The sequence below is a fragment of the Gigantopelta aegis genome, chromosome 10 (assembly GCF_016097555.1).
Source record: "Gigantopelta aegis isolate Gae_Host chromosome 10, Gae_host_genome, whole genome shotgun sequence".
In the NCBI taxonomy this organism is placed as follows: Eukaryota; Metazoa; Mollusca; class Gastropoda; order Neomphalida; family Peltospiridae; genus Gigantopelta; species Gigantopelta aegis.
In genome coordinates, this window is record NC_054708.1 from 37,441,839 (window position 1) to 37,457,331 (window position 15,493).

A 15,493-nucleotide genomic window follows, 5' to 3' on the forward strand; every position below is an offset into this window, starting at 1 on the left:
ATATGACGTCAGACATATGGTTAAGGACCACACAGATTTTGAGAGGAAACCCGCTGTCGCCACTACATGGGCTACTCTTCCGATTAGCAGCAAGGGTTCTTTTATTTGCGCTTCCCACAGGCAGGATAGCACAAACCATGGCCTTTGTTGAACCAGTAATGGATCACTGGTCGGTGCAAGTGGTTTACACCTACCCATTGAGCCTTGCGGAGCACTCACTCAGGGTTTGGAGTCGGTATCTGGATTAAAAATCCCATGCCAAAACTGGGATTCGAACCCAGTACCTACCAGCCTGTAGACCGATGGCCTAACCACGACGCCACCGAGGCCAGTCTAAATAAATAATTAATGAAGACAAACGAATGCAATCAGTTCCGGGTTAATTTATACGTCACAGAACAATAAATTGTTGGCGTCATTGTTTTATAACCGGTCTCGGTGGCGTTGTGGTTAGGCCAGGTTGATTAAACTTCTGGGAAGGAGAGTAGAGATAATATGCCTGTAGTAAATATAACTATGTACCTGTTTCACTTTTTAAGTAATAAGCGGCACAGTCATCGTCTTTGACGAGGTCAAGCACTGTCTGCAAAATATAGACATCATTGTTCAGACACAAACAGGAGTAGACAGTCGACAATGCTGATCACTGCTACTACTATATGAAGGTTTATTGTTTGAGAAAACATGTAAGTAAAAGATGGTAAACATAATTAAATAACCCATTTGGCGGCGTGTATAAAACTCCATGATTGGGTGTGTGCCACATAACTTATGAAGGAAGTGGCATACAATTGGGAAAATGAGCTCTATTCCTTCTAAGGATTTTATTTTGGAATTCTAAATTCCTTTCTTTACAGTGACGTTAGGTGCATATACATACATAACTAAGGAATAAAATGTGAGAAAAAACAGTTCGACCATAGTAGTTGTGTTGTGTATTGTTCCACTACAGTAGTTGTGTGTGTGTTGTTCGACTACTGTAGTTGTGTGTGTATTGTTCGACTACTGTAGTTGTGTTGTGTATTGTTCCACTACAGTACTTGTGTGTGTATTGTTCGACTACAGTAGTTGTGTTGTGTATTGTTCCACTACAGTAGTTGTGTGTGTGTTGTTCGACTACTGTAGTTGTGTGTGTATTGTTCGACTACTGTAGTTGTGTTGTGTATTGTTCGACTACAGTTGTGTTGTGTATTATTCCACTACAGTAGTTGTGTTGTGTATTGTTCCACTACAGTAGTTGTCTTGTGTATTGTTGTGTATTGTTCCGACTACAGTAGTTGTGTTGTGTATTGTTCCACTACAGTAGTTGTGTTGTGTATTGTTCCACTACAGTAGTTGTGTTGTGTATTGTTCCACTACAGTACTTGTGTGTGTATTGTTCCGACTACAGTAGTTGTGTTGTGTATTGTTCCACTACAGTACTTGTGTGTGTATTGTTCCGACTACAGTAGTTGTATTGTGTATTGTTCCACTACAGTAGTTGTGTTGTGTATTGTTCCACTACAGTACTTGTGTTGTGTATTGTTCCACTACAGTAGTTGTGTTGTGTATTGTTCCACTACAGTACTTGTGTGTGTATTGTTGTGTATTGTTCGACTACAGTTGTGTTGTGTATTGTTCCACTACAGTAGTTGTGTTGTGTATTGTTCCACTACAGTAGTTGTGTTGTGTATTGTTGTGTATTGTTCCGACTACAGTAGTTGTGTTGTGTATTGTTCAACTACAGTAGTTGTGTTGTGTATTGTTTGACTACAGTAATTGTGTTGTGTATTGTTCGACTACAGTAGTTATGTTGTGTATTGTTCAACTACAGTAGTTATGTTGTTTGACTACAGTAGTTATGTTGTGTATTGTTTGACTACAGTAATTGTGTTGTGTATTGTTCGACTACAGTACTTGTGTGTGTATTGTTCAACTACAGTAGTTGTGTTGTGTATTGTTCCACTACAGTAGTTGTGTTGTGTATTGTTGTGTATTGTTCCGACTACAGTAGTTGTGTTGTGTATTGTTCATCTACAGTAGTTGTGTTGTGTATTGTTCGACTACAGTAATTGTGTTGTGTATTGTTCGACTAAAGTAGTTATGTTGTGTATTGTTTGACTACAGTAATTGTGTGTGTATTGTTTGACTACAGTAGTTATGTTGTGTATTGTTTGACTACAGTAATTGTGTTGTGTATTGTTCGACTACAGTAGTTGTGTTGTGTATTGTTCAACTACAGTAGTTATGTTGTGTATTGTTCGGGTACAGTAGTTGTGTGTGTATTGTTCGACTACAGTAATTGTGTTGTGTATTGTTCAACTACAGTAGTTATGTTGTGTATTGTTCGGCTACAGTAGTTGTGTGTGTATTGTTTGACTACAATAGTTGTGTTGTGTATTGTTCGACTACAGTACTTGTGTGTGTATTGTTCGACTACAGTACTTGTGTGTGTATTGTTCAACTACAGTAGTTGTGTTGTGTATTGTTCGACTACAGTAGTTGTGTTGTGTATAGTTCGACTACAGTAGTTGTGTTGTGTATTGTTCGACTACAGTAGTTGTGTTGTGTATTGTTCGACTACAGTAGTTGTGTTGTGTATTGTTCGACTACAGTAGTTGTGTTGTGTATTGTTCGACTACAGTAGTTGTGTTGTGTATAGTTCGACTACAGTAGTTGTGTTGTGTATTGTTCGACTACAGTAGTTGTGTTGTGTATTGTTCGACTACAGTAGTTGTGTTGTGTATTGTTCGACTACAGTAGTTGTGTTGTGTATTGTTCGACTACAGTAGTTGTGTGTATTGTTCCACTACAGTTTTGTGTGTACTGTACACATCAATAACACTAATATACTAGTAACCAGCTCATACATCACATCAATAACACTAATATAACCAGCTCATACATCACATCAATAACACTAATATAACCAGCTCATACATCACATCAATAACACTAATATAACCAGCTCATACATCACATCAATAACACTAATATAACCAGCTCATACATCACATCAATAACACTATTATAACCAGCTCATACATCACATCAATAACACTAATATAACCAGCTCATACATCACATCAATAACACTAATATAACCAGTTGGCGTCAAACCACCTCATACATCACATCAATAACACTAATATAACCAGCTCATACATCACATCAATAACACTAATATAACCAGCTCATACATCACATCAATAACACTAATATAACCAGCTCATACATCACATCAATAACACTAATATAACCAGCTCATACATCACATCAGTAACACTAATATAACCAGCTCATACATCACATCAGTAACACTAATATAACCAGCTCATACATAACCAGCTCATACATCACATCAATAACACTAATATAACCAGCTCATACATCACATCAATAACACTAATATAACCAGCTCATAGATCACATCAGTAACACTAATATAACCAGCTCATACATCACATCAGTAACACTATTATAACCAGCTCATACATCACATCAGTAACACTAATATAACCAGCTCATACATCACATCAGTAACACTAATATAACCAGCTCATACATCACATCAGTAACACTAATATAACCAGCTCATACATCACATCAGTAACACTAATATAACCAGCTCATACATCACATCAGTAACACTAATATAACCAGCTCATACATCACATCAGTAACACTAATATAACCAGCTCATACATCACATCAGTAACACTAATATAACCAGCTCATACATCACATCAGTAACACTAATATAACCAGCTCATCACATCACATCACATAAACACTAATATAACCAGCTCATACATCACATCAGTCACTAATATAACCAGCTCATACATCACATCAGTAACACTAATATAACCAGCTCATACATCACATCAGTAACACTAATATAACCAGCTCATACATCACATCAGTAACACTAATATAACCAGCTCATACATCACATCAATAACACTAATATAACCAGTTGGCGTCAAACCAGCTCATACATCACATCAGTAACACTAATATAACCAGTTGGCGTCAAACCAGCTCATACATCACATCAGTAACACTAATATAACCAGTTGGCGTCAAACCAGCTCATACATCACATCAGTAACACTAATATAACCAGTTGGCGTCAAACCAGCTCATACATCACATCAGTAACACTAATATAACCAGTTGGCGTCAAACCAGCTCATACATCACATCAGTAACACTAATATAACCAGTTGGCGTCAAACCAGCTCATACATCACATCAGTAACACTAATATAACCAGTTGGCGTCAAACCAGCTCATACATCACATCAGTAGCACTAATATAACCAGTTGGCGTCAAACCAGCTCATACATCACATCAGTAACACTAATATAACCAGTTGGCGTCAAACCAGCTCATACATCACATCAGTAACACTAATATAACCAGTTGGCGTCAAACCAGCTCATACATCACATCAGTAACACTAATATAACCAGTTGGCGTCAAACCAGCTCATACATCACATCAGTAACACTAATATAACCAGTTGGCGTCAAACCAGCTCATACATCACATCAGTAACACTAATATAACCAGTTGGCGTCAAACCAGCTCATACATCACATCAGTAACACTAATATAACCAGTTGGCGTCAAACCAGCTCATACATCACATCAGTAACACTAATATAACCAGTTGGCGTCAAACCAGCTCATACATCACATCAGTAGCACTAATATAACCAGTTGGCGTCAAACCAGCTCATACATCACATCAGTAGCACTAATATAACCAGTTGGCGTCAAACCAGCTCATACATCACATCAATAACACTAATATAACCAGTTGGTGTTAAAAAGGAAAATGGCTACTCCCGTAAGTTGAACGGTATAATTTGATCGTGATTGCATTACTTATAGAAAAGTATTGGTTGTGGTCCAAAAGTTTTATGTTATCTGTGAGAGACCAGAGTTTACTTCTTTTCTTGTCACTTTCAACCAGACATGCTGATACAGCTATAATGACTGTGTATGCGGTTTCTAGTTATCTTAACTTGAGTTTTAATTGGCCACCAACATGCAAGTTTAATGTGATCAGGAAAACGTTTGTTTGACTCATCATGTTGAGAAGTGTCAGGATATTAGACTGCAATAAATATGCGTATATTCCAAGACGACATACCTTTGCAGATTTGTCTGTTCCATCTTTACAAATCAAACTGTTCTTATTGTTGGTGGTAAAGTCTGCTACAGCTACATAGTTCTTCTGTGGACACGTCGACATGCATACCTAAACATGTTCAGTTCAAATGAGTTTATACAGTTTATACATAGATCTGCAACACAGATCACTAAATAATGTAAACAAATATATTCACATTTTTAAACAGCTTACTTTTAAAATGTTACATGGTACAGAACGTAATGTCCAAAAACTTTACAGCACTGATAGTCTTTTCAAAATCTACTGTAGTACTAAATACATCGTACGTACAGATTATCAACCATAAGTACGGATTATAAATCATACATACGTATTATAAATGGTACGTACAGATTATAAATCGCATGTATGGATCACAAAATTGTATGTATGATTATAAATCGTACTTACAGATTTTTAATTATTTTTTATTATTATTATAATTTCTGCATTTGGGGTTAGTTCCTAGGAAGAAGTCCTATTAGACTCAATTTTTTAGAAATCATAGTCCTACTTGGACTTTCATTTTGTTATTATTTTATTAAAAACGAAATTAATGTATATATATATATTAACATTTTAACAACACTTATTTATTTGATTACATACTTAATAACACATACAATTAATACAATGCATCAAGGTGCAACCTGTGATCTGTACATATTTATATATTTCACAGTTGACATATTTTAAAAATCAGGCCTGTCGAACAGAATATACATGTAGAAGGGGGCATAAATATAGGCCTAAATAATGCACGGCAGTACCTAGTCTAAACTGAGTTGGGTGGAAGTAATAAAACAATAGGGATACAGTAACAGAGGGTACACACTTGAAAGATAAATAACAAAAAACAACAACTGACCCTCCACCTCGCCCCTCCTACGTACAGTTTTGTAATGACAAAAAAAGTGGTAAAACTTCTAATTCGCATTGTGGTACATTTAAGGTAGTTTTTATATCATAGGCCTACTCAGGTAGACGAAAGTGGAGGGTTCAGTGCCACCTTCCAGGATCAGACAGCCCTGATTTGACATTTGTATACATGTGTCGAAAGATAGTTAGATATATGCACACTTATATGCTGAAATTTAGCCAAGTGCCAATTTTAAAATTTCGTTATGTTTTACAAAATCTGCATCCTAATATAACATATGTACTAGGGCCTATATATTCAACCATTTGTCATGGGGTTTTAATATTCAGTATGATATTTTACAAATTGAAAATCTAAAACCTAACATTCTAAGAAGTGTCAGTTATTAATATTCAGTATGTTTCACAAAAACTACAACCTAATACACTGTGTTATTTATAATACATGTAGTATAAGTAGCCTATATCCAAAGGTAAGTTTTGAACACGATATATAACTGGTAAAAAATACAGATTTGCCTTGTTTGTTGGCGTGTGGATCCACCTGTATGTGTTCGATTTAACGAAGTCTGGGTGAAAGCTTGCAAATGTACCTAGATGTAATGTTAGTCGATGAACAAGCAAGGAAAATATTATTTTACTAAACCGATACCAGATTTAACAGTCATTTTCTACCCTGCATTATTACCCATGTTTGGCCATAACTAAGGTATGTAGGTAGAATGTAGGTATAAAATGTTAACAGACCAAAAAACAAATGGACAGGATGGGCCAGGCAGAGACAAAATGCGAACAACCGTGACATTCTGCAGAATGGCTGTCATATGAGTCGCCGAACAAGTTGACTAAAGTGAGCCGCAAAATGACGTGGACACAGGATGTCGAAAGGAGAAACGCCTTTCCATTGAATCAGTCCCAATGGCCGCATACATCCTATAGTCCTGTTTAATTGTTTAGACCCTACGTTTTTTGCAAATGTTACATTTAATTCCCATTCAATCTTTATTTTCTTTACATTTGCATGAAAATAAACCCAAACCCCAACAGGTTTTATATACATTTCATCATCTAAAATGCATGAAGTTGACATATTTCCATTTTACAAAAATCGCTGTATGTTTTGAATTCAGGTTCTTTCTCCTATAAATAACTACAGCTGTTTGCATAACAAAAGATTAGGATACGAGGTTACGTGGAGGCCATTATAGCGTGTTTCATTGAATCAATGTTATGCATGTTTTAGAATGTAAAATGTGTACCAGCTTTGTCTTACCTTTTCTTTAAACATATACATAAAAATACATGTAACCAGTCCATGTACATGCAGTATATTGAATTAATTTTGCCAATACATTATTTATTTGAATTTTATTTTATAAAGTATATATTTACATACTGTACCTAACCTAACAGTTAGTAACAAAGGGTGTAGTAACAAAAAAAAATCAGCTTACACAAGGTCGGGGTGTTACAGAGTCCACAGTGTTAGGTTTGGTAGGCCCTCCCCTTTCCACATTTTTTTCTTTTAATTGGGATCCCTTGTGGTCAAATCTATAGTATGTATGGTGGTGCTTGGGGTAGGGGTGGGGAGGTGTACTTTTGTAGTGCGCAAAGCAATTTTGTAAACCAAAAAAAATATTGTTCAGACTTTTGGGGGGGGGGGGGGGGGGGGGTGTTCCACCACTTGCCCATCCGCTAGACACGGCCCTGAATGTCCAAAATACGATAGCATTGCTTGTAAATATCAAGTCGATGGTCAGTAACATTATTTTCGAAGTATAATCTATGATTGCACATGCTGTTGTGTAAACCACATGTAATACAAGTATAGAAGGGTATATAAGTTCACAGTAAATGTATTACTGGACATTCCATACATTATTGTTATTTGAGTAAAATATGTATAAACCGAAAAGCATTTCAGTTGAGGTAAAATCTTGTATTAAGAACGTTTTTAGAAGACGTATATCAGCGTGGTAGACCTAGATATACCGCCTGGTACTCCTAGTCCACAAGACTTTCTAGTATTCTTAGTCCGCTGCAATTTTATTCCCAATGTTTTGATTATAATAGTCCTGCAAACAAGGCCACCTAGTTAAGGGGGTACCGGGCTACCGGCAGGGTAACATTAGTTCATATGGCTAGACTTCTTGAGTATGGTGTGGAGATAATGAAACCACCAGATGACACGTTCAAAACTGCGTTATATTAACAACAGCCATATCTCTGGCAATATTTCACACATTGACGTCATTTTGTTATCAAAACATATATATATATCTTCTTTTTTTTCTTTTTCTTTTTGTTTCTTTTTTTTTTTGGGGGGGGGGGGGATAAGGAATACAAAAGCATGCTTCTAGACCAGTTAAATGCATTCTTAAATACTTTTCAAGATGATTTTACAAAAATTATTCACGTATCACTGTATTCTTGATATCCCGGGAAAATTAAACCATTGTTCCATACAATTTCAAAACAATGCTTTTATCTGAAACGGGTTTTCCAGATTGATTTATTTGGTAGGGTTCAAAACCAGTGACCGCAATATTCAAAATCTAAATTCAGTCATCTTTTCTGTGACTGTTCTCACTGGTATATTCCTCACACCTAATTTTAATTCGGTATCCGCCATTTTGACAAAAAGGGTGGATTCTGCAAGCAGATGACTGATGAGTAGCGAGAGCTATCCATCCGCGTTTACTGTCAAGATGGAAACAGTTGCCCGGAGCCACGAAAACGCAGCGTAACATTGTGATGTGAAAACAAACCTTATACATTGTGTATTCTTGTATACATTGTATTATATCACATATTAACCTGACGAGTAGTAAAACTCAAAACAAATAAATAACTTGGATTTGAACCTGAACCTGAACGAATGTTTTATTTTCGTTGATCCTCAAGAATAAAGTCTTTCAGCCTCTAAGAGAAGAACTGTCAGCGTTTGGACTTGTGATTTGCGACTGACCACACATTTTTATTATGGCACTTACCTGTGGTGTAGGACAGCCATTCAGGAACACGCCAGGACCCATCCGTCCACATTTGACTAGGTCAAAGAAAAACAGATTTGGTTTTCCTCTATAATAGATTTAAAAAACAAAATAGTTGTATATTATTCAGATATAATGATGCTGCATTATGATTAGTAAAGTAACAGGCAGAAGAAACTTATCACTTTTAAAATAAGTTTATCTGAATTAAAGATACTGCAATAAGTTTTGAAAGTAATGAGAAAACATTCGCCAAAACACACCCTGTGGGTGTTTCCGAAAAGTCACTGTTTCCGGATTTTGTGAATTTCGTGCAGTCATGAAAAATGTGAAAAACAGCATAATTTGAATTTGTTAAAAATGCTCGTGCATGATTGTTGCATAAATACCGGTGTGGGACAAAGCAAGGAAGCCGTATCAAAAAGAACATCAGAGAGATGCCGAGACTTACCCAAGCAGAATGCAACAGAGCTATCGGTATGGCCGATATGGGGGCCTCTCAACGGCAGATTGCAAGAACCTTCAACTGTAGTCAAGCCGCCATCAGCAACTTGTTGAGCCGTTATCAGCAGACAGGCCAGGCACAAGACCGTGCAAGATCGGGAAGACCAAGGGTCACAACGCCAGCTGAAGACCGCTACATCCGGACATTCCACCTGCGGAACCGATTCGTGACGGCGATGTCAACGGCGGCGACGGCACTGGGACACCCTATCAGCAGACGAACAGTCTTACGACGACTCCGCAGGGCTGGTATCAGAGCTTTCCGCCCCTTCCGTGGAATGGTATTGACCCCTCTACACCGTCAACGCAGATTACAATGGGCACGAACTGTACGTCGGTGGCAGCGGCGTGTTGGGAAAGGGTGCTGTTCACGGATGAAAGTCGCTTCAACATGTTCCGAAATGATGGCCGAGTTCGTGTTTATCGACGTAGGGGAGAGCAACTGGCACCAAACTGCATCCAAGATGTGCACCCTTTTGGTGGAGGCGGCGTCATGGTATGGGTCGGTATTTGCGGTCAACGGACAACAAGGCTTCTCATCATCCGTGGAAATCTGACTGGTCAAAGATACAGGGATGAAGTGTTGCGACCTGCTGTAGTGCCATTCTTGCGTCAACAGCCTAGGGGTACCCTTTTGCAGCAGGACAATGCACGACCTCATACAGCCAGACTTGTTCAGGATTATCTCAACAACGTTAACGTCAACGTATTGCTTTGGTCATCATTGGCGTGTATTGATGCAAGGGGTGGTCAGACACACTATTGAGGACATGTCTTGTTCCATGATTTGACTTTAGAAGCACCTTTTGAAGGAACTCTGATTGTGTCATTTTTAATTTTGACCTCATGTCTCTTTCGCTCGGCCTTATGGTAAGTGCACTATCGATATGGCAATGATTTGTTGTAAAGACATTGGAAAATGATTCCTTTCATTAAAATAATCATCATTTAGATCACATCTGTCTTGGTTTTTCTTTATGGACCTACTGAACAAGGTGATAAGTTTTTTTTGCCTGTTAGTATATAATGAATATCGACAATTATAATTTCAACTATATTTATGCCCCCAACTGGAAACATTTAATTTAGAAAGTCATGGGCTTAAACGATCACCTGAGTAAATTATTGACCCCACCTACCAAACTATAGAGGTCAGAATGACTAAATTCATGATTTTGTTTCTCTGTTAGGTCGAGAAAGTTCCCCACTCAACTAAAGGTAGTTCCAAATAGTCTACTAGTTATCAAGAAATTACAGTTTAAATATTTCTCTATGCAACTCTAGTGTACTTTACCCATCCCTAGGTACAAACAGGGGACCAAACATTAATTAAATTCTCACATTTGATTTATATGTTGGTACACATACAGTTCTATCAAATGCTGTTTTCTAGTCTAGTCCCGTCTATACTGGGTAAATCGGAACATCAAAACCGATATCCAGGATCAAGACTGTATCTCTGCGCAAGGCAGAGTAGCAAAATGTGGTTGATTACATGAATCTCTCTCTCTGTAGTAGAGCGGCGAGGGTCACTTGGTTACGGTTTAATGCCACCAAAATTCAAACAGCTATATTATAGCTTGTTTGAAAGCTTATTATGTCAAATTTAATATAGCCCATGATGTATTATACATGTATATTAAATCTTCTGTTACATAAATACATTTTATAGAGAAAAAGACATTCCTTTTGAGAGCAAGGTACCTGAAAAGATATCCTACATATATAATATTTTCTCATTAAGTAATGAGGATATACATAAGGTGAGACATACCTGTGAGATCCGAGGCCGCATAGTTGTCCGTTCGAATCCACTGGATATAATAGTAACTTCGGATCGCCGTAGGTGTATGCTGGAACAAAACATACAGACTGGTTGACAGCTTCATTAACACGGATGGTGATCTAATCACGGAGCAAAACATACAGACTGGTTGACAGCTTCGTTAACATGGATGGTGATCTAATCACGGAGCAAAACATACAGACTGGTTGACAGCTTCTTTAACACGGATGGTGATCTAATCACGGAGCAAAACATACAGACTGGTTGACAGCTTCATTAACACGGATGGTGATCTAATCACGGATCAAAACATACAGACTGGTTGACAGCTTCGTTAACATGGATGGTGATCTAATCACGGAGCAAAACATACAGACTGGTTGACAGCTTCGTTAACACGGATGGTGATCTAATCACGGAACAAAACATACAGACTGGTTGACAGCTTCGTTAACACGGATGGTGATCTAATCACGGAACAAAACATACAGACTGGTTGACAGCTTCGTTAACACGGATGGTGATCTAATTACGCATAACATATTATTGTTGTGCAAAAACAAAAATTTGAGGGAATCTTCCAGTTATGAATATGGGGACTGATTTCTGCCGCTATAGACGGTAACTACTCGTAAATATAATCTAAAACGTGTGTAGCGAAAAAGGGAATGTAGTACGCTGTAAAATAAGCTTACACTTATGTCTATAACGAATAACTTGCCTCAAATAAGACGAACCCCGAAATGTTGTCAACAAAAAAAGGAGCTTTGGTGATCTTTTTCAACGAAATAGTCTTAAATATAAACATTACTAATAAAGTAACATAAATGCAAACTCTTAAGCGTTACTTTACTGATAGGGCGCCCATTTGTCCTTAATGTTCCGAAAACATCCAGAATTTTCTTCCCGTACTCGGAATTCCGGAATATATATATATATATATATATATATATATATATATCCGGATTTTGTTTTAATTCACTATATAACTAATTCTTATTTCATTCTATATTCTGGTAAATAAATATCTTTATCTCTCATGTTAACCTGAACTCTGTATTATCTACAATTCTGTGTCACTACCAAGGCGTGTCTATTGGCTGTATTGGTCAAATGCCGACCAATGAAAATGTTTGTGACAATCGTGTAAACTGAAGCCATACATGAAACATTTTCTTTTTCACTTTTTATACTCGAGTGACCCGAAGATCTACATCACTGGCTGCTAGTGACTGACGTGCAACGCTGTTCCAATGTAAACATTCTTTGCAGAAAGCTACTTACTTTTTTGTTTCAAAACGCTTAGTTCAAAACGCTGGCTAGTTCCGAATGGGAGTGAACAATAGAGAATTGAAAAATAAGAGGTAATTAGATGTTACGGGAAGTGTGAATGCTATATTTATTTATGCATATTATACAGTTCTGTATTTCTTCGAGTGTTAATTTTGCCTCCAACGTCTTGCTGTGAAAATGTACACCCGACCAGTTCCATATGTAATGAATAGGCCATACGGTTGCAGTCGGAGAACACATAAAAGGAAAGGATTATGGGCTGTAGGAATGTAACTATTGTTTTTAGTACTTACAGAAAATGTTCAGTAAATTCTCATTGGTATAGCTTTTTTGACATTATCTTCTGAATTTAAATGTAAGCCAAATATCAAAATAAACGTTTTTTCATCAATGTAGGCCTACTTAATAAGGATTGTCTATTATTTCTTTTACGTTCTTCGGGGTATGAACAAAACAATCATCCGCAAACTGTGTGAACGTAAAAGATGAACGCAACAAAATTAACAGACAATACTTATAATTAAATTTGAATCATACTTGCTAATAATAACACTAAAACTTAGTACGTTATTTTGAATTACTTTGGTCCATAAACAATAACGCTCAATAAAACAACTTTCCCGCTATTGAACTCCAAAAGAGAGACGTTTTGGCAGGTTTTCTTTGTTTTTCTAGAAGAACGTTAAAATTAATTCCTGGATGGAAAAAAAAATCATCAAACTGTCCTACTCTTTTTGACAAAATCCCGGGGTTCCTCGTATTGGATCGTAACATACAAAACATATTAATGTAGGCTTCTTTTACAGCATAGGCCTACTACATTCCTTTTTTTCTAAAAAAAAATTAGATAACGAATCATTGGATTATATTTAAGAATACCTACCGGCCGAAGCGTCTAAAATCAAAACCCTTATTCATAAGTGGAAGATTTCACCAAATATTTGCTTTTCATAACAATGTGTTATGCATGATTTAATCAGATAAGATTACTAGTCATGGTTAGTTTAATAGCATTTAAAAACTAAACTTCATTAAAAGGTTGAGAACGTTAAAATAGGCAGGCAGGGACGAATGGATGGATGGATGGATGGATGAATGAATTAATGAATGTGTAACGACACCCCAGCATAAAACTACACATCCACTATTGGGTGTCAAATGAAGGTCAGTACATGAATATGAGTATTTACATTAAAGATACAAATTATATAATTATGTAAAATGACAGTGTAAAGATCTGTGGGTAAAAGTGCAATACAAAATTCAAGGTAAATATACTTTAAAACGTTTCATAGAAATCAAAATGTTTTAAAAGCTTTAAAATTAATTTTGGGTGAAATTTAAAAGATTCCACCACATTTCTGTCACCAAACATTTTATCTCGTCGGCTCCAGATGATTATATGCCACTAAAATGCGACGTGCACTTAGCTTATACTTGCAGTGCTCACATTGAGGAGGAGGGTCCTTCCTAAAAAAAAACCCAGAATGCATCAAATATGTATGGCCGATGCGGCACGACATAAGCCGACCTGTAAGAGGACTGTCACTCTCCCGGGACTGGCCTAACAGAATCAAGCTTGTTCGTAACCGCACCATTCCAACCACTTTGCTAAGTCAAAAAGATATATTGGTGAATATGATATTTAAAACCACTGGGGGGGGGGGGGGGGTACCAACACTGGCATGGGCAAATTCAAAGCACTCTTGGCAGCAGAATCTGCCTTTATGCCAATATCGCTGGGTATGCAACAAAATATAATATTTTGTATTGGTAATGGATAAAAAAGACGCACTTTCGTATCACCATCCCATCCAAAGGATATAGTCCAGGTAAAATAGTGAAAGACCAATCATTTTAATTTCAACTGTATTTAACTCTGTGTGTAGTACAAAATAACACATAAAAAATGTAGAACAAAATAATTAGTGAAACAATTTTAAATTCAACGTTGAAAATATGCTAGTTAAAATAAGTTATGAGTCACTAACATATTAATTTTATGCTTCTATATACAACTGGTAACTCAATTAAACATCATGAGAATAACTTTAACAGCTATCTAACACTTCAAAAGTTTTCCAAAATGAGTGTGAATATAAAATTAAATAATACTAATGTTTGTAAACCGTTTTATTATGCAATATCTTAGTAAAACGTATGCCATGTATTGTACGTTCTCCTTGCTGTGATTTCCATTTCATTCTCAATACCTATTACTGTATTTCACGTGCAATACGCTTTACAGTGCTGGTTTTAATGTAATGTTTGTTTTATTTAACGACGCCTCTAGAGCACATTGATGGTTTTAATGATGTAATGGTTCAGTCATCGGTCTAAAGGCTGGAAGATACAAAGTTCACAACCCGGTAACGGCGCCTACCCAGGGTTTTAAAGGCCCAGGAGGGATGTAAGGCCACTACACCCACATTTCACTAACAATTAATTATTAACCCACTGTCCTTTAGAGACAGCACGGATAGCCAAACTGTGTCCAGGTCAGCGTGTTTGAACCTTAATAGTATATTTGCACGAAAATCAAATTAAAATGAATGATGCTTGTGAGAAAACCGCCAGCAAATTTTGAAAAGTTTTCTAGACTTCTTGCCTCCTTATTTCCATTGTAGGTAGTAAAATGTTAAATATCATCTTGCCCGATCAAAGTTCGAAGTGTGCTTAACTATAAAGTGCCTAATAAATATGGTCATGCCTGTCATTGGCGAGATATGTGTCATAAAGTGTTGCTTCATGTGGCCAGAAAATATATTCATTATATTAATTTGAATTGGTATCAGTGTACATACCAGGTACTATTCCTTTTGAAACATGTGCAGAGTGCCACAGTGTCTATGAGGAACGGGTTAGACACTCGA

The 15,493-nt window shown here is 36.8% G+C and overlaps 1 protein-coding gene across 4 annotated transcripts in view; it reads right to left on the reverse strand.

Annotated features, from left to right (window-relative positions):
- LOC121382728 (choline transporter-like protein 2) overlaps nt 1-15,493 on the reverse strand; it is a 117,740-nt gene that overhangs the window by 56,713 nt on the left and 45,534 nt on the right. For all 4 annotated transcript variants that reach the window (XM_041512286.1, XM_041512283.1, XM_041512285.1 and 1 more), the window contains exons 4-7: nt 11,316-11,394; nt 9,038-9,125; nt 5,145-5,252; nt 523-583 (exon numbers count right to left, since the gene is read on the reverse strand). In XM_041512286.1, coding sequence (XP_041368220.1) covers nt 523-583; nt 5,145-5,252; nt 9,038-9,125; nt 11,316-11,394 — 336 coding nt within the window. The remainder of the gene's footprint in view (nt 1-522; nt 584-5,144; nt 5,253-9,037; nt 9,126-11,315; nt 11,395-15,493) is intronic.